The 27,010-nt window shown below is 47.4% G+C and overlaps 3 protein-coding genes across 5 annotated transcripts in view; 1 reads left to right on the plus strand and 2 right to left on the minus strand.

The window, feature by feature from the left end:
* Positions 1–13,292, plus strand: part of lef1 (lymphoid enhancer-binding factor 1) — a 40,665-nt gene extending 27,373 nt beyond the window's left edge. Inside the window, exons 6-11 of one of the 3 annotated variants that reach the window (XM_070976167.1) lie at positions 310–429; positions 1,167–1,329; positions 2,107–2,214; positions 3,930–3,978; positions 4,608–4,649; positions 11,863–13,292. In XM_070976167.1, coding sequence (XP_070832268.1) covers positions 310–429; positions 1,167–1,329; positions 2,107–2,214; positions 3,930–3,978; positions 4,608–4,642 — 475 coding nt within the window. In that variant the 3' untranslated portion in view covers positions 4,643–4,649; positions 11,863–13,292. The remainder of the gene's footprint in view (positions 1–309; positions 430–1,166; positions 1,330–2,106; positions 2,215–3,929; positions 3,979–4,607; positions 4,650–11,862) is intronic. The other 2 variants (XM_070976150.1, XM_070976158.1) reach the window with 2 other exon arrangements.
* A 1,109-nt stretch (positions 13,293–14,401) lies between these two features.
* LOC139342877 (hydroxyacyl-coenzyme A dehydrogenase, mitochondrial-like) lies at positions 14,402–17,913 on the minus strand. The gene is made up of 8 exons (XM_070980149.1): positions 17,735–17,913; positions 16,810–16,938; positions 16,549–16,706; positions 16,320–16,446; positions 15,535–15,624; positions 15,193–15,265; positions 14,822–14,938; positions 14,402–14,732 (listed from the first exon to the last, which is right to left on the minus strand). The coding sequence occupies exons 1-8, from the start codon at positions 17,849–17,851 to the stop codon at positions 14,614–14,616; spliced, it is 930 nt and encodes a 309-aa protein (XP_070836250.1). The 5' UTR covers positions 17,852–17,913; the 3' UTR covers positions 14,402–14,613.
* A 5,108-nt stretch (positions 17,914–23,021) lies between these two features.
* Positions 23,022–26,685, minus strand: hadh (hydroxyacyl-CoA dehydrogenase). Its single transcript, XM_070979092.1, has 8 exons — positions 26,312–26,685; positions 25,341–25,469; positions 25,080–25,237; positions 24,851–24,977; positions 24,157–24,246; positions 23,815–23,887; positions 23,442–23,558; positions 23,022–23,352 (listed from the first exon to the last, which is right to left on the minus strand). The coding sequence occupies exons 1-8, from the start codon at positions 26,426–26,428 to the stop codon at positions 23,234–23,236; spliced, it is 930 nt and encodes a 309-aa protein (XP_070835193.1). The 5' UTR covers positions 26,429–26,685; the 3' UTR covers positions 23,022–23,233.
* Positions 26,686–27,010: the final 325 nt, after the last annotated feature.

A 27,010-nucleotide genomic window follows, 5' to 3' on the forward strand; every position in this document is an offset into this window, starting at 1 on the left:
GTCTGTCGACACACGGCGTTCGTCCTGCGACCTACTCTGGAGGGAGATCTTCATGTGGTCTTGTTTACGTGTCCAGCAGGATATTATTAGAATTATTATCGACTGCTGTCTGTAATCCAAACTGCCCCTCGGGGACATTAAAGCTCCACTCCTCTGCTCGTAATGCTGCAGGAGCTGAAAGAACCGCACAGAAAATAAATCTGCATGGACAGTTTCTCTCCTCGTTTGTGACTGCTGTTGCTCTCTCCTCCACTCTGGTGCTGCCGTCCCTCTGCGCCCTCTCTAATTAATCACTGTCTGTCACTGCAGGTTCTCCCACCACGTGGTGCCCGGCCCCCCAGGTCCCCACGCCACAGGGATCCCCCACCCGGCCATCGTCAACCCACAGGTCAAACACGAGCCTCTGCATGAAACAGACATCATGCACATGTGAGTCCTGAAAAGACCTTCATCACACACGCCTCACATCCTCTATCAGCAGCTTTCTGAGACGACACACTTCCAGGTATTTGTGTGCTCCACCGCTGCAGCGGCCCGCCGCTGAACAGACCCTCTGTCAGAGCCTTGTTCTCATTCCCTTGATGTGAGCAGATAAGTAGCGAGGGCCCGCGCTCCGCTGATAACAGGCCTATGCTTCATTTGGCCTCAGGGATCACAACACACTTAGCCAGCAACAGATACAGGTCCGAGATTAGAGCTGAGCTGAATTCACATCCCCAGTGTGTGCAGTGGAAAGTGCTGCGAGCGCCCTGAAGTGGTTATCGCTGATATTTCCATTATTCATGGCCGTCCTAGTGGCAAGACTGTACAAGTATCAAAAGGTTATTAGAAAGTAAGTCAGGAGTTGGAGCAGCGTCTCTGAGTGCGCGTCGGTTTTAAGCAAGTGCCAACGAGAGGGTTTGGTTGTCATTACTGGCAAACTAATCTCTCCGCATGAAGGGCTGCAACTGTGCAACTGCTCATGATTAAAGAGGCAGGGGCCCATGGCGTGGCAACCCCTCTCACGCTGCCTCACCCATTGGCTGAGAGCAACCAGACCCTCGCTGCTTTTGTCGTCATTGTGGCACCACAGCTTCCCTCCTCTGCCGCTTTGCTCTTTTATTCCCTCGTTTGTTTCTTCCTCTGCTTTACCTCCATCCGTGTTGTTGTTGTTTTTGTCTTTACAGGAAACCCCAGCACGAACAGAGAAAGGAGCAGGAGCCCAAAAGACCGCACATCAAGAAGCCGCTAAACGCCTTCATGCTCTACATGAAAGAGATGCGCGCGAACGTGGTCGCCGAGTGCACGCTGAAGGAGAGCGCCGCCATCAACCAGATCCTGGGACGGAGGGTAGGTGCCCCGGCCTCGCTCTGTTTGCCGCCGTGCTTTAGCTTTGTTGACTGAGTTAAAACACAGATCACAGCTCACGCCGAGGCTCCAGAGAGGACGCCGTCTCGGGCCCAGTTAGTTTGAAAAGTCCAAGCAGTCCTCTCTATTAACACGCAGTCCTTTATGAACTAGTTGTGATTATTGTCGTAATGATCGCCCCGGCCAATTACCTCCCTCTCAGTAGCACAGATACAGAACGCCTATCTAACTGACGTTTAATCAAATTGGCTTTAATAAAATATGCCTGGATAATGGCACGGTTGGAAATGACAAAATTTGTTCCTTTTGAGGACTGGGAAAAGAGTGGAACCACAGAGCCGTGTTAAAAGCCTTAACGAATAGGCCCGGCGGTCGAGGCAGCCAGCCACAGCAAAGCCTGGTTTGTGGCCTGCGCTGGGTAATTGCTCGCTGACATAGTTTGAATAAAAAGCGCTGCTAAATTGGAACCAGTGTTTTGATATGAAATCAAAGTTTTTTTCCTTCTCTTCTCTCCGTCTCTCTGACTCTCTGCATGTTAATCTCTTCATCATGTGTCCCCCCCCCCCCCCCCGTCTTCTTTGTCTCTCTTTTATCCCCCCACATTTTTCTACACCAAACGTTTGGAAGTTGAAAAGAAGCTTTTTTTTTTTTCTTTTTACCAAAACACCAGCACACTTCTTTATGCAGGGAACATGCAAGTGCATGCCAGTAATTGACTATATGCTATTTTCTCCCTAATCCCCTTTTGTACTGAAACAGTGGCATGCTTTATCTCGGGAAGAGCAAGCTAAGTATTATGAGTTAGCCCGCAAGGAACGGCAGCTCCACATGCAGCTCTACCCCGGCTGGTCCGCTCGAGACAATTATGTAAGTATCAACAGAACAGATTGGCAGAGGTGCGCGTGCGTGTGTGTATGTTAATGTATGTTGTTTGTTTATGTCCGTGTTGCATGACTTGTTGTGAAAACGGCGCACAGTGATGACACGCACACCAATCCAGGCCGGTCGGCTCCATGCTAATGGGGTCCATTTGTGGGGCCTTTGTTTCAGCCTGATGTGTAATTCATAACACTGTGATTCGCTGCTCTACTAAACTGGATTGTAGTATCAGGGACATTATTATTGCCACAGTGAGTGAAAACTGCCTGGTAATGGTTATGCTAGTCTTTGATGTTCCATATCAGCGCAGAGCTTTGGATGTAAAAAGCACCTGTTAGGCTGAGCTGAGGAGGCTGGATGGCACACAGCGCTCAGCAGCACCACCTTTGCTCCTCTAGCTGCCCATTTTGTTTGTGAATGTGGGAGGTTCAGCTGCATTTAAGATGCAAGTCTGTTCTGCGGCGTGCGTGCGTGCGTGCGTGCGTGCGTGCGCGTTGTGTGTATCTGCGTGGAAGTTGTCGGGTCTGTCTCTGAGAATGTGGCGTGTATGAGTCTGTGAGAGAGAGCACCAGCCTTTATTAAAAGTGTGGCTCCGGCACTCACATTCACTCCACCACCAAAGTGCTTTGTGGTGTTTATCTGCCTCCCCTCGGACACCGACAGCATCCCGCCTCCTTCTGCCTCCACTGCTCCGCTGCCAAAGTGCCTCGCTGAGGGGGGAGACGGTTTTCACAGCACAGTTAAAGATGCACAACGTCAGCCGGTGACAGTTAGCCAGGTTCCATTTAGTTTCCAGCTTTGTTAGCACAGACATGCTTGACAGGTGGGGAAAAGGTGGAGGAATGGCTTTCTGCTTGGCACGCCAGAGAGATAAAGGGAAACAATACGTGTAATGCTAAATATTCTCACAAGTTGAACCCCTGCAAGCGTTATTCTGTGCCCCCCCCCCAATCAAAATCCTCAGCAGAGCACAGGAACGGCGCATCATGCCTGGAAACACCCAAAATAGGTAAGGCACTGGCATGGAGAGCGTGCAGCATTCATAGTTTTGCTGTGTACCCCTCTCTCATCCTTTCTCTCACCCACTCTCACTTAGTCTCTTCTCCCCTGTCTGCCGCAGCAGTGGAAGGCAGATTAGCTCATGAATAAGTGGATTAGCAGACTTTGCAGCAGGAAACCAAAGTGCTGCTCATATTTGACTAGAACGACTCTACGCTGCTATCTATACCTATAGTCTCCCCCCTGGGGATTTAGCATAAGCTATAAATCCTTACACACTCCCACCACCTCGCTGGAAAAAGAGTGGCGCTCTTCACAGCCATCGAGCTAGACTAGCCTAATTACAGTGAGCGTTTTTAATTGCACTTCATGTTAATATTTGTCATTAGAGGACTTCAAAGGCAGTGGAAACGCGGCTCAGACTGGTCACAGCAGCAGGACGAGCCGAGCCTCTGTCTGCTCGGGACAAAGGCCTGAAAATGATTGGAAACGAGGGGGAGCACACTTAGCATCGGCCCAGACTCGCGCTTGGTCCGTCCCCCTCAGCGTGGCAGTTTGCTGGTGGAGTCCGGAGTCCAAGGGATGCTGGTTGGTTGCCCAGCAGGGGATGAGTGAACATGGCAGTCAGCAGCAGGATACCAGAGTGGTCTAGTGAGCGTGAGTGCTGGAGCCACACTTTATGTGTTCCTCTGTATATTTTTTAGGGAAAGAAGAAGAAGCGGAAGAGGGAGAAGATGCAGGAAACAGCCCCCGGTAAGCCAACGCTCCCTCCACTCCCTCCTCTTTTCTCACTGGTCTGTCGCATCTTGAAGTCGTGAGCTCCACCATGTTTCCACGGACGACACGTCATCTCTCACAGCACACTGCTGCCTCTTTTATTACTGCACTCTGTAAAACTGCAAAAAGACAACTAATCTCCCCGTTGAAGGGACGAACTCCCAGAAAGTCGAGCTAATGTCACCCACTGTCCTCACTCTGGCTTCAGTAGACTGGCTTGATCCTGCGCAGGCAGCATAGTCATATACATACATACATCCCTCCATCCATTTGTTCCTTCCCTCTCTCTCATCCCCGTCTTCACATATTACACCTACTTTGGGATTAGTCTGTCCATTCTGTGCGACTACTTACCGATTCTGGGCTTTGCACTATTTGTTTGCCTGCTGCTCTCCAGTCTGTCTTTCTGCTGACCTTGTTTAGCTGCGCTTATGAGCCTCCTCTCAGAACTGCAACCTGTAATCCATTGAGAATTACATCTTAAGTAAAATGTCAGTATTTCTATTTCTTTTTTCGGTCTGTACGCTGTGCAGGCCGGATGGACGGTAGAGATCTCTGCTGTCCGCACACCTCCAAATTTTTTAAAAAGATGCCATTTTCTGCAGGTACAGGCCAGAGAATGAAAACGGCGTACATCTGAGAAAATGGTAAGAGCACCCCTCCACCCCCTCCCTGTCTGATCAGTTCAATATATGTCAAGTCTCTTTAAACTGCTAAACTCTGACTTGAGAGTGTGTACTCACAGACTAATCCTAAAAAGGTCCACCCTAACGTCGCCATGGTCATTGTGTCAGTGGTGTTAAGGCCTGAAGAGGGATTGTGCTTTGTGTGTGTGCAGTTTGGCCTCAGCACAATAGGCACTGGATTTTCTCCCTCTGTGTGTGTGTGTGTGTGTGTGTGTGTGTGTGTGTGTGTGTGTGTGTGTGTGTGTGTGTGTGTGTGTGTGTGTGTGTGTGTGTGTGTGTGTGTGTGTGTGTGTGTGTGTGTGTGCGCACGTTGAACTGGTTGTGCTGGGTACTGGTTGCATGGAAGGTCAGATGTCGTGTCAGCAGTTCACGGCGTGTCTTTCTTCCTCCGTGCATCTGAATAAAAAGCGAAATGATTGCTTAATAAATCAAACATCCCGTCCGCTCTGCGTCTAAACACGGACTAAATGATGCATCTGAGAGCATTTTTACAAGCCCAGAACAGTTTTTTTTAACTGCTGGTGGAGGCTAAGATGTCAGCCCAGCCCCATATGGACTACATGTGTTGTTGCTCTCTGCATCTTTGTGAGGCAGAGCGGCATCCAGCAGCTTGTTTGGCAGGAACTTAATGAGATGCTATACCTTAATAAGATTTCATGCTATCCGGGGTTTCGGGGTGTCTATAATGCCTTCACGACAAAGGAGCTCCGCAGTTGCTTTTTTTCACATATGAATGATCTGTTGAGATATATTGATTCACATGACGTGTCAGACCCTCACCCAACTGTCACTTGTGCTTTTTTCTGCCGAAAGAAGGATTAACGTTCCCAATATGTGGCGAAGGCAACTCTATTTTCCCTCCGTGAGTCTTCCTCTCTCTCTCCACCTCCCTCCCTGCGAGCCTGGTAGCATCCTGTTGTTCCGCCGCCTCTCGGCAGCACAAACATCCAGGCAGATGTGACAAATCTGGCCTCGCGTCGAAATCGCCCTGACCAGACAAAGGCTTTCCACTTGATCAATTCCTGACCCGGTGGCTCTCTCTGAACCCAAAATTGGGCTGCTTTTCTTTTCTTTTCTTTTCTTTTTTTTCCCCTCTCGCCACAGCCGGTTTTCAAAAGCGCAGAGAGAGCGAGCGCTAAAAAGCACTTTATCTCTGATCCAATAATTAGCAGCGCCTAGCCGCAGCGGGATGGACACCCTTGCTGATTCTCAGTGACAGCCTTAAACTAATATGCATAATACCAAGGATACTGCCACAACTCCCCAAGCCCTCAATTTATGCAGATCCCAAAGAGCTGGATTGAGGTTAGCTTGGTGTAGACGCCAAAAAACATCTTCAAATGAACTCGTTTGTCTGTTTCTTTTCATCTGGCCTGGCCTCCACCCCGTCCGTCCGTCTGTCTGTCTGTCCTTCACGTGAAGAAGGCGCAGGTTGAACACCTTTTAGCAGGAGGGTCCAAACACGGTGGACATTTTTCTCTTTTCAGTCACGATGAGTGAAATGTGCCAGCCTTGATGGCTTTTCTGAAGGGATCAGGGGTTATTGCTCGTTCATATTAACATATTTTATGGCCTCTGCTGACTTTTTTTGAGTGGCCGCGCTGTGTTTTATGGCTCGCCGTCGCTTCTCTTTGTTATCTTTAGCGTGTCAAACACTGGGCCCGCCGCACAGCTGGCTCTCACCACAGAGGAGCTCTGACGATGTCGTCGCTCAGCCCCCTCTTCTCTGGACATGTGCAGTTTCGCCCCACCTTTCCTCGCCGCTCCTCCGTTTGGTTTCCCTCCCTGGCTTCCTCTCGAGCCTTTTGTCTGACTAAGCCCGCTGATTCACAGCCTTTGACATAGTTATCTGGCCGAGACACATTCATACCCCCGAGGCTCTCTCCCGTTTCGGCCACTGCGCATTTTTTTCACAGGGGGGAGACACTGGTAACAAAGGTGGCCTTTTAATCTGGGCTGTGGAAGTTGCAAACACTTGCAAAGTGCCATAAAACTGCACGACTTGTCTGCTCAGACGCTCTTTTGTTGTGGACGCCTTTACAAGTCGAGAAGTGCGTTCGATTCGTGATCCAGGACGTCCTTTGAAACTCGTCCCGGTCCAGAGACGTGAAGGGAAGTGTTGTTGGAGCAGGAGCTTTGGTGGCTCCCCTCTCTCCTCCCCTCTCTGCTCCCTCTGATGTGAGCAGCCAGAAGTCAGCTGTCAAAAGGCTTTGATGAGCGAGGAGGGGAGAGGAGGAGAGAGGGAGGGTGGGAGTGAGTTAGGGGGAGAGGGAGGGTAAGAAAAGGGCCAGAAGAAAATCCCTCATTCTCCCGACTTCTGAGTTTAGCCAATCTCCCTCGACCGCCTGCCACTCATGCTTCAGTCTCCATCCCTCATTTCTTTCCCCTTCGTCTTCTTTTTATTTGTTGCCTCTCATCTTCTCTCTCTCAGACCCTCATTGCTCTGCACACTTCTCCCCCTCACACACATACGAGCAGCCATCCACACACCCAGCCGCAATTAGGCAAGATTCGGCGTCTGCCTCTATTTCCCGAGTCGTTTCAATTTGGCACCGAGCCTTTAGGCCACCGCGGCACAGCCCAGTGCCTCCACACCCGCCTTATTAGTGACCTGGGATAATTGGGGAAGGAATCCGAATCTCAAAAAAAGCCTGACTCTGGGTGTCGCTCTGAGCAGCACGGAGGAGACGAGAGGAGGTTTTTAAAACTGTGCTGCTTGACGAAAAAAGGGGGAAAATGGTTGTGAGTGGGAGGTGGAGGAGGGAGGTGTGGGCTTAAATCACAGCGACGCCCCGGCTAATGTTTCTCTGGATAGGAAATGGAATCGGAAATGTTCACCCCCGCGGTCCTCCCGTCCTCTCACTCCCCTGACCTCCACAAAGCCTCCTCTGTGAGGAGGAGTCTCTCACATCCAGAGGGTGACAGCATGTCAAACCTGATGTAGTTTAGGCGTATGTGGTCGTAGCTGAGGAGCACAAGCCTTTTACACCGACGTCCTCGTCTCATCCCGGCCCGCCAACCTTGTTTGACACTTTTAAGAGGGAAAAAAAAAACCATTAAGGGGGGGTATAAGCCTCTCAGAGGGCTGTTTACATGCGAGAAATGCAGCTATAGTGCAGCCATTGTTTAGACTGGGGCCTGAAATTTGTTTGGATTGAGTCACGAGCCCATTGTGCTGCGGTTTGGCCAGCTGCACGAACAGTATGAGGGTCCAGGCTCGCCGCTTTTTGTCATGTCTTCTCCACTTCCTCTCTTTCTCTCGCCGGCCGGGCCCTCCCCCTCAGCCTCACTCCCGCGGCTCCTTGAGGCAGCGCAGGCCTTCTTCAGAGGAGGAGGAGGAGGCGCAGATATGTGACCCTATAAAAGCGCTCCCCTCGTGAGATGCTTATCTCTGAGCGAAAGGCCCTCAGGTACCACGGGGCCGCAGACAGGAAGAGGACGGTGGGGCTGAAGGGAGCGATCCTCATTTTATTTCCCTCCAGTCGGTCTGGCCGTTGTTAGAACCTCACCCTCAGCTCCATCTTTTCTTCCCTCCGTCACTCAGTTTGGGCCTCCTCTCTCCTCGCTCCTCCTCTTCCTGCTCCTCCGTCCTGACGGGGAATATGAGTGGCGGTGGAGGCCTTTGAAGCGAGACCGCAGCAGAGGGAGCAGTCATTGTGCCGGCTCTTTGAATCTCCCCTCCTCCCCCTCCTCCCCCGCCTCCCCCGGCCTGCAGCGGCTCAGACTGAGCCGTGCGGGGGCACACGGCCAGACTCCAGCTGCCCGGGCCCCCAGCGATGCCGCCTCAGATGTGGGCAACGCCTCCCACTACCGCCCCCCTCTTCCTCCCACACCCTCCTGTACTCCCCTAGTCTCACCCACACATGCCTGAGGTTTGGGGTTTTGGTGACTCCCCCTCCCCTCTTTCCCCTTTTGACCACAACCAGACCCCACCCTTCCCTTCTCTCCAGCGTTTAACACAGACACCATCTTCTCTCTCTGTGCTCCCCCCCCCGCCTCACTTTCTGATAGCCCCTGTGGAAAAGCTTCAGCGTCCCCTGAGCTCGCCGTTTGATTGGAGGTTAAAAATTTCAAAGGTTTTTTTCTAAGGGCCGATTTCTTTTATGTTGAGTGTCTCCCAGCCAGAGAAAGTGCTGACTGAGCAGCGTTTTGTTTCAGACACCGCTTTGTCTTCCAGGTGCTTTTTTTTTTTTTTTTATTGGCCTGCCGGTTTATTTTCCCTTTAAGAGCCGCAAACGCACGGAGATGAGGCTCGTTTGAAAAGGTGTCACCGAAGCCAGCTGTGCGATCCGAGCCAAGGTCGCTGCCAACACGCCACCGCACCAGACGCTAATCTAAATGTGTGGACAATTACTTAGCAGAGCTCTGAAGTGCGAGAGCCTGAGCCAGCCTGAGCCGACGGGGTGATGTAACAAAGGGCTGGCACTGAAAGGTCTCAGGTTGAAGTCAAAGCGGCAGCGGTTTCATCATCGATCCACTCGTCAGGTCTGAAAGACGCTGATAGAAGCGACTTCAATCAGTGATGGCTCTCACACTGAAGAGTTTGAGTCACTTACAAACAAAAAACTGCTAAAAATTCAGCTGCTTTCCTGTTTAGTTTGACGTAAATTCAACATCTTTTCTACAGCCGACGTGAATGGCAATGAATTTATACTGGCTGGGTTAAGTGAGGATCAGACAGGTAGCATCCAAACGCTCAGGTGAGCCAAACGACAAAAGTCAAGGTGATCATGACCCAAATATTCAGCCTGAACAGTTTACAGAACGACTTGCTGGTGTTCAGATGAAGTTGAGAGCCCGCCTGAGGAATCATTAAACTCCAGGTGTGTTCACATTCAGTGAGCGATGCTAACCTGCAGAGCGCAGCGTCATAGACCTGATGAAGATGATGTCCAGACGCGTGAGAAGAAGAGGAGGCTGTGATGATGGCGGCCCTTCGCTCTCCCCCCTCCCGGCCCTCCGCTCTCCTCTCTGCCATGGTAAAGTCTGTCTCAGCGTGCTGGAGACGCCTCTCTCCACTTGGCTTATTTTTAGAGTAATTTGTCGGCGGTGTTTTCCTTTTTAATGGCACCAAAAGAAACCCCAGAGCTGTGGAGGGAGCTGAGGAGGCGGGTGGGTCGGCGGGTTTGGAGGTTAGGGGGCTATAAGGCAGGCGGGCCCCAGCTGCGGGCGCTTTGATTTGGCCTGGGAGGTGAAAGCGCCGATTGAGACGCGAGGCTGTGCCAGTTATCTTAACCTCCCACACTTCAAAAGCTGGGTGAGAGCTTGTCCGACTCCTTCCCCTCCCCCCTCCCCCCTCCCCCCTCTGTCCCGTAGAGGGAAAGGAATTGGGGGAGAGGGAGAGAAGGGGGGAGACTAAACCTTTGCTAGCCCTCTGAACAGAGGAGCGTTTCATTTCCTGCAAAAAAGTCCAGCCGGCATTCCTGAGCACTAATGTCGAGGGGGGAGGAGGAGGAGGAGGAGGAGGAGGAGGAGGAGGAGGAGATGGAGGGAGGTGAGGGGAGAGGAGAGGAGAGGAGGGGTCAAGTTGCTCCTGAATCCCAGTGTTTGTGTCGGCTGGACCTTGTGAAGAGCTGGCCTGGTGCCCCCTACAACCAACCACCACGCAAATACACACCCCTGCTGTTAGCACCAACCTTTTTAAACCCCCACCACCACCACCACACACACACACACACACACACACACACACACACACACACACACACACACACACACACACACACAGCCCCTCAGGCCTCTTCCCCAGGCAGGAAGGCCGGAGCGTTTCATGTCTGTGGTGGGGGAAGGAAAAATGCTCCCCAGGAAACGGGGTGCAGCGGCGGGCGTGCGGCCCGCTTTGAGATCCTGGGATGAAAAGAGCGAGGGCGGCGGAGGTAAATAAAAGCGACAGGGGCTCTCTCTCTCCCTCTCTCTCTCCCCCTCTCTCTCCCGCTCCCCCCCCCTCCTTTCAGCGGCGGCTCTGTGCGGCTCGGGGTCAGCTCTCCTCGGGAAAGGTGGCCTCTGTCCTGTTCCCTTTTATCCACATGTGGCAAAGCAGTCTGCAGGGTGGTGTGTGTGTGCGTGTATGTGTGCGTGTGTGTGTGTGCGAGCAGCAGGGCTCAGCTGACTCCTCTCCTACAAAAACACACTCTTGGCTTTGCCACAAGGGAAAAGCAAACTAATACCGTTTCTTTTCCTTTTCTCGTCTTCACAAAACATCCATCTTTTTAGTCGCAGGAGGCATCCATCCACCTCTGTCTCTGCCTCTCCACTTTGATCACAGATTCTATTTGATGCTGCTCGGGTCTAAAATAACTCTCCTTGGCTTGTCAATAACTGAAGCTAACTGTGTTATGTTAGCTCGAGCCCGGATCACGAGAGGGAAAAGAACACTTTTGCAGCTTGACAAACAATTTCCCCGTCAGGGAAAGGGGCCAATTTCACGAGTCCTGTGAAGTCGATTGAGCAGTCAAGTGCCGTTTTTGCACCGCCGCGTCAATCTGCACCTGAACCGCGTTGGCTCATATAATTATCCACATAATTCTGTGATCTCTGCTCGTTTTCACCAACTGGCTCCACGGCGATCCTCCTGCGTGGAGAGTTATTTCCTCGCCTTGTCTTCCCAACACCCACCTGCAGCGGCCGCCTGAAATGTCAACCAGAAGCTGAACAATTGGGTGCTCGCCTCGAGAGCGCGAGAGGAGGAATGAGTCAGCCAGGGGAGGGCAAAGACGAGCCGAGCGCTGCCAGCTGGGTCACGGCAACCCCCATGTTAGACTAGATCAAAGCCGGCCGGCCCACATCCTGCCGCTGACCTTTAACCCCTCTGTAGCTGCAGAGGCTTTCATCCAATCAGCTGTAAGGCCGCGGAGGAAAAAACGGCTGCTTGTGTGGACGCTTGTCCGTCCCTCCCTGAGCAGGGGAGACGCCCGCAGGGTGAGACACTCTCCAGTCACTCTGAGTCATCGTGACGCGTCTGGTTTTGGTTAAACGTGACGCGAATGTGAGCAGCGTTTGGTTTGGGTTACCGAAGGGTTTCGAAATCTTATTTTCCTCCTCTGATGAGGAGAAAGGCAGCCATCTTTGTGTGTGTGTGTGTGTGTGTGTGTGTGTGTGTGTGTGTGTGTGTGTGTGTGTCTCAGCGCTATGGACTGACGTCTTTTTGTCCCTGTCTCTGTTTCTTCTTCTTCAGGAGGAAAGCGAAGCAGTTTCTCCACATGCAAAGCGAAGGCAGCAGCTACGGGCCCTCTGCTCGAGATGGAGGCCTGTTAGATTCCATGAAGACCCTTAAATCTCCAACCTGAAGCCTCCACTTCTCAGAGGACCCCCCCCCAACCCCCCAACCCCTCAACCTATCCACCCCTCCCAACCCCACCTAACCCCCCTCCCCCTCCTCCACCAGTCACACGCCACCACCTGAAACACTTCACCGTTTGACTCCACTCCTGCTGTAGAGACACTGAACAAGACAATCACGATTAGTAGGAGCACCTTCACGCCGCCACGCTCTCACCGAAAAGCATCAATTTGACGTCTGTGTTTTGTCCTTTACAATCAGCTTTACTGCAACCCAAGGCACTGCACTGAAAAAACAGCAGCACAAAGTCGTCCACACGCCGCCCAAACGCTCCGAACTCACTAATTTATTTCTCACCTCGGTTGCTTTGTATAGTCCATCAGGCCGGCGTTCGCTCCCGCCACGCCGCGCCGCGCCCGCCCTCCCCCGTCGCTCTCTCCCTGGATTTTTGAGACCATTTGGGGTTTCGCCCAACCGACCAAACACCTCTTTTCAGACTGCACTAAGGAAGACGGAGGGATCTCATCTTGTCCAAGAAAACGTCCTCGAGACGCCGCTCTAGCTTGTCGCCGACCAGTTGGTGCAAAAAAGGATCAACATTTCGATTTGCTTTCATTCTAGACTGACTTTTGTTTTGAATGCTTTTTTGTATCTTGAACCCTCGTTTCGGTTTCTCGGTGTATATTTTAGTGATTTTTTTTTTTAAATATTGTTTTTTTTATATAGTGGTATATATGAAAATAAGCTTTGGACACAGGAAAGCCATTTTTCTTGTTGAAGCGTCTTGCAGAAAATTGAAACTTAAGGCTTCTTTTGATAACTATTTGTAACAAATAGTGACCTCGAGTCTTGCTCAGATGTAAAATAATGCTCAGTATGTGTACTTTTTAAAACTGTCAGGATATGTCAATTTTCTTGGTATTTTTGCAGGCAACATTAGGACAAAGGCGGAGTGAGAGCTCAGAGGCCTATATTTTATTGTTCTAAAACATGACAAATGAAGCAGATATATATATTTACCCCAGCACTTGGCAGTCTTTCTTTTATTGCAATGGACCTTTGTCTTTCTCTCTGGTAGCTGATAGTGTGGTCTTTAGCCATGTTGTTTATTCCATGCAAGCATCTCTGTAACATTTTGATTTTAATGCTCTATTTTAGTATTTCTTGATGAATTCCTTTTTTTATTATCATGTTTTGGGTCACTGTCATCTTGGTGTAGCATTTTGCTTCCCAAGTGGTCATATTTGAACTGTTCCGACATGTTTTTTTTGTTTTGTTTTGTTTTTTTTGTAAGAAAAATAAAAAGGCACCATTGGCCCATTTGATCACTCGTGTGGTGGAAAGAGGAGCTGCTGCACACGACCTCGAGGTACACTTCCACGGTAATACTGCAGTAATAATGAAGTCTGAGTATGAGAACGGATCAGTCAGTAACAGGTTTTCTCTGGTTTGTCGAGACGGTCGAGTGAACTCACTTCAAATTCTGTAAAAACTCTTCAGCTAACAATTGAGTTTTTTTGATACACAACATTTTTGATGAAAGAGTCGAGATCAAAGGGAAAATCTATTTATAGACAAATGAGAATTGAGCCTCTTGAATGTCTTTTCATGTGAAACAGCACCACCTTGTGTTCGTGATGGGGAGTGACACCAAAAGCATCTGACGACCTCCTTCGTCTCAATCTGGATAAAACTCACCCTTTAACACGGACAGAAGTACAATTACAACATCAAGTAAAAAAGCTTTGATGATAATAATAATGTTTGATACTGAAATGAGTATTTGCATCTTTGCAGATTCCAGATTCTAATGAGTTGAAGCCATTTTTAAAAGAGGTGGAGAATTCTTCATATGAATTAAAAACATGTCTGAAAGGGAACTCAAACGTTTTCTCAGTCTGGTGGCAGAATGAGCATCAAGATTGTTTGTTTGCTGCAGCTTCCTGTTCATTAAAATATCCCTTTCAGTGGAAGTGATGGAGACAAAAGTCTTCTGTCAGAGCAAAAATATATGTCAAAGTTTAGACGTCACAGAGCAGAAACCTTCATGAGTACCAATATTTTATGTGTTTTACTGGAGCTGCAGTGGAGGAATATTAACACAAAAAGTGGCAACTTTGAAAGATATCCACTTAATCTAACAACTGGAGCATCACATCGGCTTCAGATTGACCACCAGGTGGTGCTAATGTGCCAGCAAAGGCAGAGAAGAAGACGATAGATAAACTTAAGGATAAACAAGTTTTGGTAACACTGAATGTAAAGGGTGAATGTTCACAATGTCAATCAATCAATCATATCTGAGCCGAACACCTCAGTCACATAAGATCTTTAACAGCGACACACGTTCTTTAGGCGTTCAGATTTTATCTGAAAACTCTTCACTCGGACAGACAGACAGACAGACAGACAGACAGACAGACGGGCAGCGAGCATCTGAAAAATCTATTTAATCAGGTTTGATCTCTGCACACGTCAACACAAAGATGACAGAATTAGTGGACGTCCATTGGGAAATGGACGGACAGACAGAGTCAGTCTTCTCTGCAGGCACTTCTTCAGTTCTGATCTCGTTTGTTGGCTCATTTTCTGAAGTTCAACAGCGTCACAGCGATGTCGTTCCCACAAAACCAGAGAGAGACTGAACTAGTTGGACTTGTAGAATCCTTCTCCTGTCTTTTTGCCCAATTTGCCCTCAGAGACCAGCTTGTTCAGCAGTTCGCTCTGAGCAAACAGCGGGTTGTTGGGTTCTAAGGTGCTCCAGCCTGCGATGACATGAAGGACACAAGCTCACTCTCACATCATCACAGCACACCTTTATATCGACACCACCACGTCGCCTTTATTCACTCACCATCCATGATGAACTTCAGCGTGTCTAATCCTACGTAGTCAGCGAGCTCGAAGGGCCCCATGGGATAACCTGCGCCGAGCTTCATGGCGATGTCGATGTCCTCCTTGGATCCGTGACCTGAGCAAGAAACAGGAAAACAGAGTAAAGGTGCAGAAATGAGTCAAAGTGAAGCAGAGAGCCTCACCTGAGCCGCTCGCATTCACTCAGACGTGACGACGACGTCACAGGAAGGAAAAACGCCTCCTGACAGTTCACACACATCACACACAATCCTCTTCAAATCCCCTAGAAACAAACATCTGGACACTTTGTCCCCTTGAATGATGCCAATAAAGTTTTCCTGTGGACACACCTGCTGCAGGTACACGTACCTCTCTCGTGCAGCCGAATGGCCTCCATCGTGTAAGGCACGAGCAGGCGGTTCACGATGAATCCTGCAGTGTCCTGAACAAAAAGAAAGAACAAGCGCTGCGTTCAAAACCTGCGTTCAAAATATGTAAATATCAGCAGCAAAGCTTAAGGAGTCGAGACACTTCAGGAACAGAAAAGTTCAAATTCAGCAAATGGTAACTAAAGCTGTAGTGCAGTAAAAATGACTGTGTTTGCCTCTGAGGTGCAGTGAGGAGCAGTGTTGTATAAAATACTCTAAAATACACTGACTGTGTATGAAGTACAGCAGCAGAGTAAAAAGTACTTCACTCTACGGTTGTTACCTTGCAGGAAACTGGAGTTTTTCCCAGACTTTTGCTGAAGTTCAGGAGCGAATCGAAGGTCTCTTGGCTCGTTGCTGAGGTTCCAATGACCTGAGGAAGATGAATAAAAATCTCACATCGGGCTGCGACACGTTGCTCGGCCTCGTGAAGCTGAACGAGACGAACTGAAACAGAAGCCTCAAGAATTAAATCACACAAACTGAATCAGTAAAAAATAAAAACGTCTTCTGTCCACGGCTGGAAAACGTAAACCAGAAGAACAGAGGAGGTGAGTTCTGCATGTGACAGACGTCCTGCTCATTTATTGGTGGTTACAGAAATGTTTTTTTTAAAAAAAAAAAGATATTATGGGGGAAAAAAAACACTTATTGGATGAGACACTTTGTATCACTCTGTATTGCTTAGCTTAGCTTAGCTTAGCTTAGCTTAGCTTAGCACAAAGACTGGAAATGGGGAGGAGAGCGATCAGCTAGCCTGACGCAAAATCCCCCAACCAACAACTTTAAAGCTCGCTGTGAAATATGTGAGAAAATAAAACTTTATTGATCCAACGGTAGGGGAACAACGTCACGGACAGCAAGAGTAAAGAAGGAAACGCAGAAAAAGAACAAAAAGACAATAAAAATGATACAAAATATCCTGTAAATTTAAATCTGGATTCAATTTTAAACTAAATTTAGCACATTAATAATATAACATGTTAATTAGACACACGCACACACTCTTCTGCTGCTTTTATCCCCAAATACATGAAAATAAACACACCGACTTTTTGGGGGTCTCACCTCCACGAGCCTCATCATGGGGACGGGGTTGAAGAAGTGAAGGCCGCCGAATCTGTCCAGCCTGTTGGTGGCGCTGGCGATGTCAGAGATGGGCAGGGAGGACGTGTTGCTGGCGAAGATGGTGTGTCTGAAACACAAAATGCAGAATCAGATGAGACGTGGACAGCGGCTCGGATGGAAGCAGGACTTTCCGTGTCATCGTCCTTTAAAATGAGCCGAACACGCTTACGCCGGTGCCGCCTTGTCAAGCTGACCGAAGAGATCCTGTTTGACCTTTAGGTTTTCCACAATGGCCTCCACCACGAGATCCGAGCCCTGAACGGCAGATCCAGGATCAGTGGAGGTGGACACGTTCTGCAGCGTCTTCTGGAGGAAGTCTTCACCGGCCTGAAACGAGCCAAAAGCAGAGTCTCCCATTAGTGACACTAACTCCACCCTCTGGCTGCTTCTCCTCCGTCAGCGCGTCCGCCGAGCCGCCGCCGCCTCTCACCTCTGGCTTGTCGGCAAACTTCTTCTTTGCGACTCTCTTCAGACTCCCTTCAATCCCTTTGACAGCCTTCTTCAGGATGTCGTCACTCATGTCCACCAGCGTCACCGAGTGGCCTGTTGCTGCAGCAACCTTTCAGAGTGGAAACACGAATAAACTGATGCTGTCCATCTTTACCTTATCTTATCTTATCTTATCTTATCTTATCTTATCTTATCTAAACCTGACATGACAGTGGCGTCCTCTGCTGCCTGTCTGACCAGGTGGAAGGACGTAAAACAGCGAAAGTAACCAGAAACAAGAAATGATATGAATGCTCAAAATAATCACTTTGCATTTTTTTCAGTGTGCAGCTGATGTGGTGAAACAGCTGGAGGAAGATCTCGGAAAATAAACCAAAATAAAAGCATTTGTACAAAAGTTAGAACACAGTCACGTACATAGTTTTTAAAGTACTGCAGCTGTTCTACTCTGAGCTGTACTCAGTCAGGATGCAGTAGTACTGTGAAGAACATGAGCAGCTGATTCTCTGGAAACAGACAGCGACGCCTGGTGGTCAACTTTAGCATCTGCATCAAAGTTCCTGCAGGGAATCAGAGTTCAATCTCTTCTTGTGTCACAACCAAACAACTGAGATTATTGATTAACTGGACTCTTTCTTAATAATTTCTTACAGGATTAATGGCTGATGCGAGTCAACAGAGCCTTCTGAAAGGTTACACGACATGTTATTTTATTTAATATTATCTGAATGAAAGACACATAAACAGACGTGAAACGTCCACGTTTCCACTGTTCGATGTGTGAAAACATTATAAAAATCCAAGATCTTCACAGTTTTACTGACTTGTAGCATGACAGCGGCTAGCTGCACTGAAGCTAACTGCTAGCTGCTTCGCTAACAGTCCGGAAGCTTTCCTTCGCTTACCTGCGCGATTCCCGCGCCCATCTGTCCGCCTCCGACGATCATCACCTGCTTGATAACCACATTCCTGACGGCCGAGGAGCAGAAGCCTCTGCAGACCTGGTGGGAGAGGAAAGCCATGGACTGCTGCGGGACTCACACACACTGAGAGACGGACGGAAAGTGGGAGGAAGGTCGGCGGTCACGTGACCACGCGGACGCTTCGCATGACCTTTTACACACTTGGAGCACAGGTGTTCAGGCCCTGTGAGAAAAACACCTGTATTTCACTTATTTCTGGCAGCAAACTGGACTTCTAAACGTCTAAAGTCCTCCGCCGCAGATCAGCTGATAAATATCCCGAAATCTGATGAATCCTCCTCACAGGTGGTGCAGCAGCTCAGGGTGGAGCCAACTTTGTCTAATCTTAAGCAGCCAGGGATGGAGAGTATTTTCCATGTGCTTCACTGCACGTTTACTCGATTACTTGCAGCTTTAGTCACTTAACTTTCTACTCCGTCACTTCTCAGAGGGAAATACTGAACCTTTCGCTCTGTTTCATTAATTTGACATCTATATTCAAACAGTAATCCAGGGTGACTTGTAAGCAAACAGGCTTCGTTTGCTCAAGCCTCAAGTACCCCCCTGCCAAATCTGACCAGTGATGATATGTTTAGCCGCATGTCATCATTCAATCGCTGGCTGTCGAGGTGGTGTCCAGCAAACGGTGTGGCCTTCATTGATCGTTGATAATTGGCAGACTTTCTGGGGAAGACCTGGTCTGATTAGGAGAGACGGCATCCATCCCACTTTGGAGGGAGCAGCTCTCATCTCTAGAAATCTGACCGATTTTATTTATGAACCTAACTGCTGACAACTCAGAGTTGAGACCAGGAGGCAGAGCTGCAGTCCTACACGCTTCTCTGCGCCTCCATTAGAGCAGTTACCCACCCAACACTCCATAGAGACTGTGTCTGCCCCCCGACCACGTAAACTAAGTAAACCAAAAGTACAGAGAAGAGGAGTTAAACATAAGAATCTAATTAAAATTAAAACAACCACTACAATAGTACAACAAGATAGGAGAATTAAATGTGGACTCCTTAACATCAGATCTCTGTCCTCTAAAGCTGTTCTAGTAAATGAGTTAATATCAGACCATAATGTTGATTTATTTTGTCTGACTGAAACCTGGCTGTGTCCTGAAGAGTATGTGAGCCTAAATGAAGCTACTCCTCTGAGCCATATTAATACTCACATTCCTCGAGGCAGCGGCAGAGGAGGTGGAGTTGCAGCCATTTTTGACTCAAGCCTTTTGATCAACCCTAAACCTAAATTCGACTATAACTCATTTGAAAGCCTTGTTCTCACTCTTTCTCATGAAAAATGGAAAACAGTGCAGCCAGTTTTATTTGTTGTAGTATACCGCTCTCCTGGTCCTTACTCCGAATTTATAGCTGAGTTCTTGGAGTTTCTATCAGGTTTAGTCCTTAAAACAGATAAAGTAATTATTGTAGGTGACTTTAATGTACATGTCGACGTTGATAATGACAGCCTTAGCACTGCGTTTATCTCAGTATTAGACTCAGTTGGCTTCCGCCAGAATGTACATGAACCGACTCACTGTTTTAACCACACCCTCAACCTTGTTCTGACATATGGCATTGAAATCGAAGACTTAATAGTCTCCTCACAGAATCCTCTTTTATCAGACCATCATTTAATAACTTTCGAATTCATATTACCAGACTACCAGCCAGTAGGCAAAAATTCTTATACCAGACTCCTGTCTGATAGTGCTGTAGCTAAATTTAAGGATATGATCCCATCAGTATTTAATTCAATGCCATGTCTCAATACAACAGAGGAGTCTTATGCTAACCTTAGTCCCTCCCAGATTGACTACCTGGTTGATCGTGCTACAGGTTCATTGCGTATGACACTTGACTCTGTTGCTCCCCTAAAAAAGAAGAAAATTAAACAGAGGAGGTTAGCTCCATGGTATACTCCTCAAACCCGCAAATTAAAGCAAACTTCACGGAAAATAGAAAGGAAATGGCGTTCTACCAATTTGGAAGAATTTCGGTCCGCCTGGCAAAACAGTCTTAAAATATACAGGAAAGCCCTCCGCAGTGCCAGGGCAGCCTATTACTCTGCACTAATAGAGGAAAATAAGAACAATCCCAGGTTTCTCTTCAGCACTGTAGCCAGGCTGAGAGAGAGCCATAATTCTGTTGAACCATGTATTCCTTTAGCTCCGAACAGTAATGACTTCATGAGCTTCTTTAATGATAAAATTCTAACTATTAGAGACAGAATTCATCGACTCCTGCCGTTAACAGGTACTGTTTTGTCTTCAAACGCAGAAATCGTAGAAACTGTTACTCAGTCTGTCGCAGTTTTAGACTGTTTTACTCCTGTCGACCTTCACCAACTAATTTCAATAATTTCATCATCAAAATCATCAACCTGTATTTTAGATCCTATCCCGACTAAGCTGTATAAAGAAGTATTACCTCTAATTGACTCTTCAGTATTTGACATGATCAATCTGTCTTTATCAACAGGCTATGTACCACAGTCCTTTAAAGTAGCTGTGATAAAACCGCCACTTAAAAAGCCTACTCTTGATCCAGGGGTTTTAGCCAACTATAGACCGATATCCAACCTTCCCTTTCTCTCAAAAACTCTTGAGAAAGCAGTTGCCAATCAGCTGTGCGACTTTCTAAACAATAATAGTTTATTCGAGGATTTCCAGTCAGGATTTAGAGTGCATCATAGCACAGAGACAGCACTGGTTAAAGTTACAAATGACCTTCTAATTGCATCTGATAAAGGATTTGTCTCTGTATTAGTCTTATTGGATCTTAGTGCTGCATTTGACACCATTGACCATGGCATCCTATTGCAGATACTGGAACACTTCATTGGCATTAAGGGAACTGCGCTAAGCTGGTTTAAATCCTTCTTGTCAGATCGCTCTCAGTTTGTACGCGTTAATGATGACTCCTCTGTGCTCACTAAAGTCAGCTATGGAGTTCCGCAGGGTTCTGTGCTTGGACCAATTCTATTCACCTTATATATGCTTCCTTTAGGTAAGATTATCAGGAAGCACTCAATAAATTTTCATTGCTATGCAGATGATACCCAGCTATATTTATCAATGAAGCCGGAAGAAACCAGTCAGTTAACTAGACTACAAGCATGTCTTCAGGACATAAAGACCTGGATGACCTGCAATTTTCTGATGCTAAACTCGGACAAAACTGAAGTTATAGTAGTAGGCCCTAAACATCTTAGAAAGTCACTTTCTGATGACATAGCAGCTATGGCTGGCATTGCGCTGGCCTCCAGCACCACTGTAAAGAATCTGGGAGTCATCTTTGACCAAGACATGTCCTTTCACTCCCATGTAAAACAAATTTCAAGGACTGCCTTTTTTCACCTACGTAATATCGCAAAAATCAGGCATATTTTGTCTCAAAATGATGCAGAAAAACTAGTCCATGCATTCGTAACTTCCAGGCTGGATTATTGCAATTCCTTACTATCAGGCTGCCCAAATTCGTTGCTGAATATTCTCCAGTTGCTCCAGAACGCTGCAGCATGTGTTCTGACAAAAACCAGGAAGAGAGATCATATTTCTCCAATACTAGACACTTTGCACTGGCTCCCTGTAAAGTTTAGAATAGAGTTTAAAATTCTCCTCCTTACTTACAAAGCCATAAATGGCCAGGCACCTTCTTATCTTAAAGAGCTCATAGTACCTTATTGCCCTACTCGAACACTGCGTTCCCAGAATGCAGGCCTACTTATGGTTCCTAAAGTCTCAAAAAGCAGAACAGGAGTCAGAGCATTTAGCTATCAAGCTCCTCTCCTGTGGAACCATCTTCCAGTCTTTGTCTGGGAGGCAGACACTGTCTCTACATTTAAGAGTAGGCTTAAAACTTTCCTTTTTGATAAAGCTTATAGTTAGGGCTGGCTCAGGCTTGTCCTGGACCAGCCCCTAGTTATGCTGCTATAGGATTAGACTGTCGGGGGACCTCCAAAGATACACCGAGCTCCTCTGTCCTTCTGTCCCTCTCCATCCGCACGCTCTCATGTCCTACCATGGCGTGTTACTAACTTAGCTCCTTCCCCGGAGTCTCTGTGCTTTGTCGTCTTGCAGGTTCCCATGGACAGTGGCTGAATCTGGATTGTGGATTGCAGCTGCGTCTCCTGCCTTGGCCCTGCCTGACATCCACTGCAACTGCTACTGCTGTTATTACATCCACTGTCACTGTTACTGTGACTGCATGTCTGTCTCTCTGTCTCTGTCTCTCTCTCTCTCTCTGACTGCATTTCTGTCTGTCTGTCTGTCTGTCTGTCTGACTCTCCCTCTCTTGCTTTTCCTCTCTCACCCAACCGGTCGAGGCAGATGGCCGCCCACCCAGAGTCTGGTTCTGCTCGAGGTTTCTGCCTGTTAAAAGGAAGTTTTTCCTCGCCACTGTCGCCAAGTGCTAGCTCATGGGGGAATTGTTGGTTTCTTTGTAGATAAAAGAGCTTGGTCTGTACCAGCTCTATATGGAAAGTGTCCTGAGACAACTTCTGTTGTGATTTGGCGCTATACAAATAAAATTGAATTGAATTGAATTGAATGATAATAATAATGTTTGATACTGAAATGAGTATTTGCATCTTTGCAGATTCCAGATTCTAATGAGTTGAAGCCATTTTTAAAAGAGGTGGAGAATTCTTCATATGAATTAAAAACATGTCTGAAAGGGAACTCAAACGTTTTCTCAGTCTGGTGGCAGAATGAGCATCAAGATTGTTTGTTTGCTGCAGCTTCCTGTTCATTAAAATATCCCTTTCAGTGGAAGTGATGGAGACAAAAGTCTTCTGTCAGAGCAAAAATATATGTCAAAGTTTAGACGTCACAGAGCAGAAATCTTCATGAGTACCAATATTTTATGTGTTTTACTGGAGCTGCAGTGGAGGAATATTAACACAAAAAGTGGCAAATTTGAAAGATATCCACTTAATCTAACAACTTCACATTGGCTTCAGATTGACCACCAGGTGGTGCTAATGTGCCAGCAAAGGCAGAGAAGAAGAAGACGATAGATAAACTTAAGGATAAACAAGTTTTGGTAACACTGAATGTAAAGTGTGAATGTTCACAATGTCAATCAATCAATCATATCTAAGCCGAACACCTCAGTCACATAAGATCTTTAACAGCGACACACGTTCTTTAGGCGTTCAGATTTTATCTGAAAACTCTTCACTCTGACAGACTGACAGACAGACAGACAGACGGGCAGCGAGCATCTGAAAAATCTATTTAATCAGGTTTGATCTCTGCACACGTCAACACAAAGATGACAGAATTAGTGGACGTCCATTGGGAAATGGACGGACAGACAGAGTCAGTCTTCTCTGCAGGCACTTCTTCAGTTCTGATCTCGTTTGTTGGCTCATTTTCTGAAGTTCAACAGCGTCACAGCGACGTCGTTCCCACAAAACCAGAGAGAGACTGAACTAGTTGGACTTGTAGAATCCTTCTCCTGTCTTTTTGCCCAATTTGCCCTCAGAGACCAGCTTGTTCAGCAGTTCGCTCTGAGCAAACAGCGGGTTGTTGGGTTCTAAGGTGCTCCAGCCTGCGATGACATGAAGGACACAAGCTCACTCTCACATCATCACAGCACACCTTTATATCGACACCACCACGTCGCCTTTATTCACTCACCATCCATGATGAACTTCAGCGTGTCTAATCCTACGTAGTCAGCGAGCTCGAAGGGCCCCATGGGATAACCTGCGCCGAGCTTCATGGCGATGTCGATGTCCTCCTTGGATCCGTGACCTGAGCAAGAAACAGGAAAACAGAGTAAAGGTGCAGAAATGAGTCAAAGTGAAGCAGAGAGCCTCACCTGAGCCGCTCGCATTCACTCAGACGTGACAACACCACCACAGGAAGAAAAAAAACGCCTCCTGACAGTTCACACACATCACACACAATCCTCTTCAAATCCCCCAGAAACAAACATCTGGACACTTTGTCCCCTTGAATGATGCCAATAAAGTTTTCCTGTGGACACACCTGCTGCAGGTACACGTACCTCTCTCGTGCAGCCGAATGGCCTCCATCATGTAAGGCACGAGCAGGCGGTTCACGATGAATCCTGCAGTGTCCTGAACAAAAAGAAAGAACAAGCGCTGCGTTCAAAACCTGCGTTCAAAATATGTAAATATCAGCAGCAAAGCTTAAGGAGTCGAGACACTTCAGGAACAGAAAAGTTCAAATTCAGCAAATGGTAACTAAAGCTGTAGTGCAGTAAAAATGACTGTGTTTGCCTCTGAGGTGCAGTGAGGAGCAGTGTTGTATAAAATACTCTAAAATACACTGACTGTGTATGAAGTACAGCAGCAGAGTAAAAAGTACTTCACTCTGCGGTTGTTACCTTGCAGGAAACTGGAGTTTTTCCCAGACTTTTGCTGAAGTTCAGGAGCGAATCGAAGGTCTCTTGGCTCGTTGCTGAGGTTCCAATGACCTGAGGAAGATGAATAAAAATCTCACATCGGGCTGCGACACGTTGCTCGGCCTCGTGAAGCTGAACGAGACGAACTGAAACAGAAGCCTCGAGAATTAAATCACATGACATCACAGACGTCCTGCTCATTTATTGGTGGTTACAGAAATGTTTTTTTTTTTTTTTTTAAAAGACATTTTGGGAAAAAAAAACACCTACTGGATGAGACACTTTGTATCACTCTGTATTGCTTAGCTTAGCTTAGCTTAGCTTAACACAAAGAATGGAAATGGGGAGGAGAGCGATCAGCTAGCCTGACGCATAATCCCCCAACCAACAACTTTAAAGCTCGCTGTGAAATACGTGAGAAAATAAAACTTTATTGATCCAACGGTAGGGAAACAACGTCACAGACAGTAAGAGTAAAGAAGGAAATGCAGAAAAAGAACATAAACAAAATAAAATTGATACAAAATATCCTGTAAATTTAAATCTGGATTCAATTTTAAACTAAATTTAGCACATTAATAACATAACATGTTAATTAGACACACGCACACACTCTTCTGCTGCTTTTATCCCCAAATACATGAAAATAAACACACCGACTTTTTGGGGGTCTCACCTCCACGAGCCTCATCATGGGGACGGGGTTGAAGAAGTGAAGGCCGCCGAATCTGTCCAGCCTGTTGGTGGCGCTGGCGATGTCAGAGATGGGCAGGGAGGACGTGTTGCTGGCGAAGATGGTGTGTCTGAAACACAAAATGCAGAATCAGATGAGACGTGGACGGCGGCTCAGATGGAAGCAGGACTTTCCGTGTCATCGTCCTTTAAAATGAGCCGAACACGCTTACGCCGGCGCCGCCTTGTCAAGCTGACCGAAGAGATCCTGTTTGACCTTTAGGTTTTCCACAATGGCCTCCACCACGAGATCTGAGCCCTGAACGGCAGATCCAGGATCAGTGGAGGTGGACACGTTCTGCAGCGTCTTCTGGAGGAAGTCTTCACCGGCCTGAAACGAGCCAAAAGCAGAGTCTCCCATTAGTGACGCTAACTCCACCCTCTGGCTGCTTCTCCTCCGTCAGCGCGTCCGCCGAGCCGCCGCCGCCTCTCACCTCTGGCTTGTCGGCAAACTTCTTCTTTGCGACTCTCTTCAGACTCCCTTCAATCCCTTTGACAGCCTTCTTCAGGATGTCGTCACTCATGTCCACCAGCGTCACCGAGTGGCCTGTTGCTGCAGCAACCTTTCAGAGTGGAAACACGAATAAACTGATGCTGTCCATCTTTACCTTATCTTATCTTATCTTATCTTATCTTATCTTATCTTATCTTATCTTATCTAAACCTGACATGACAGTGGCGTCCTCTGCTGCCTGTCTGACCAGGTGGAAGGACGTAAAACAGCGAAAGTAACCAGAAACAAGAAATGATATAAATGCTCAAAATAATCACTTTGCATTTTTTTCAGTGTGCAGCTGATGTGGTGAAACAGCTGGAGGAAGATCTCGGAAAATAAACCAAAATAAAAGCATTTGTACAAAAGTTAGAAAACAGTCACATACATAGTTTTTAAAGTACTGCAGCTGTTCTACTCTGAGCTGTACTCAGTCAGGATGCAGTAGTACTGTGAAGAACATGAGCAGCTGATTCTCTGGAAACAGACAGCGACGCCTGGTGGTCAACTTTAGCATCTGCATCAAAGTTCCTGCAGGGAATCAGAGTTCAATCTCTTCTTGTGTCACAACCAAACAACTGAGATTATTGATTAACTGGACTCTTCTTAATAATTTATTACAGGATTAATGGCTGATGCGAGTCAACAGAGCCGCTAAACATCAGAGGAACGCGCCGCTTTACGCTTTTATTCTGAAAGGTTACACGACATGTTATTTTATTTAATATTATCTGAATGAAAGACACATAAACAGACGTGAAACGTCCACGTTTCCACTGTTCGATGTATGAAAACATTATAAAAATCCAAGATCTTCACAGTTTTACTGACTTGTAGCATGACAGCGGCTAGCTGCACTGAAGCTAACTGCTAGCTGCTTCGCTAACAGTCCGGAAGCTTTCCTTCGCTTACCTGCGCGATTCCCGCGCCCATCTGTCCGCCTCCGACGATCATCACCTGCTTGATAACCACATTCCTGACGGCTGAGGAGCAGAAGCCTCTGCAGACCTGGTGGGAGAGGAAAGCCATGGACTGCTGCGGGACTCACACACACTGAGAGACGGACGGAAAGTGGGAGGAAGGTCGGCGGTCACGTGACCACGCGGACGCTTCGCATGACCTTTCACGCACTTGGAGCACAGGTGTTCAGGCCCTGTGAGAAAAACACCTGTATTTCACTTATTTCTGGCAGCAAACTGGACTTCTAAACGTTTACGTCTAAAGGCCTCCGCCGCAGATCCGCTGATAAATATCCTGAAATCTGATGAGTCCTCCTCACAGGTGGTGCAGCAGCTCAGGGTGGAGCCAACTTTGTCTAATCTTAAGCAGCCAGTGATGGAGAGTATTTTCCATGTGAGCTCTCAGCGCTTCACTGCACGTTTACTCGATTACTTGCAGCTTTAGTCACTTAACTTTCTACTCCGTCACTTCTCAGAGGGAAATACTGAACCTTTCACTCTGTTTCATTAATTTGACATCTGTATTCAAACAGTAATCCAGGGTGACTTGTAAGCAAACAGGCTTCGTTTGCTCAAGTACTGTACTTAAAGGCAAATATGAGGTACTTGTACTTCTTGTACTTTTTTATAATTCTGGAATTCAGAGTTACAT

The sequence above is a fragment of the Chaetodon trifascialis genome, chromosome 2 (genome assembly GCF_039877785.1).
Source record: "Chaetodon trifascialis isolate fChaTrf1 chromosome 2, fChaTrf1.hap1, whole genome shotgun sequence".
Lineage (NCBI taxonomy): Eukaryota > Metazoa > Chordata > Actinopteri > Chaetodontiformes > Chaetodontidae > Chaetodon > Chaetodon trifascialis.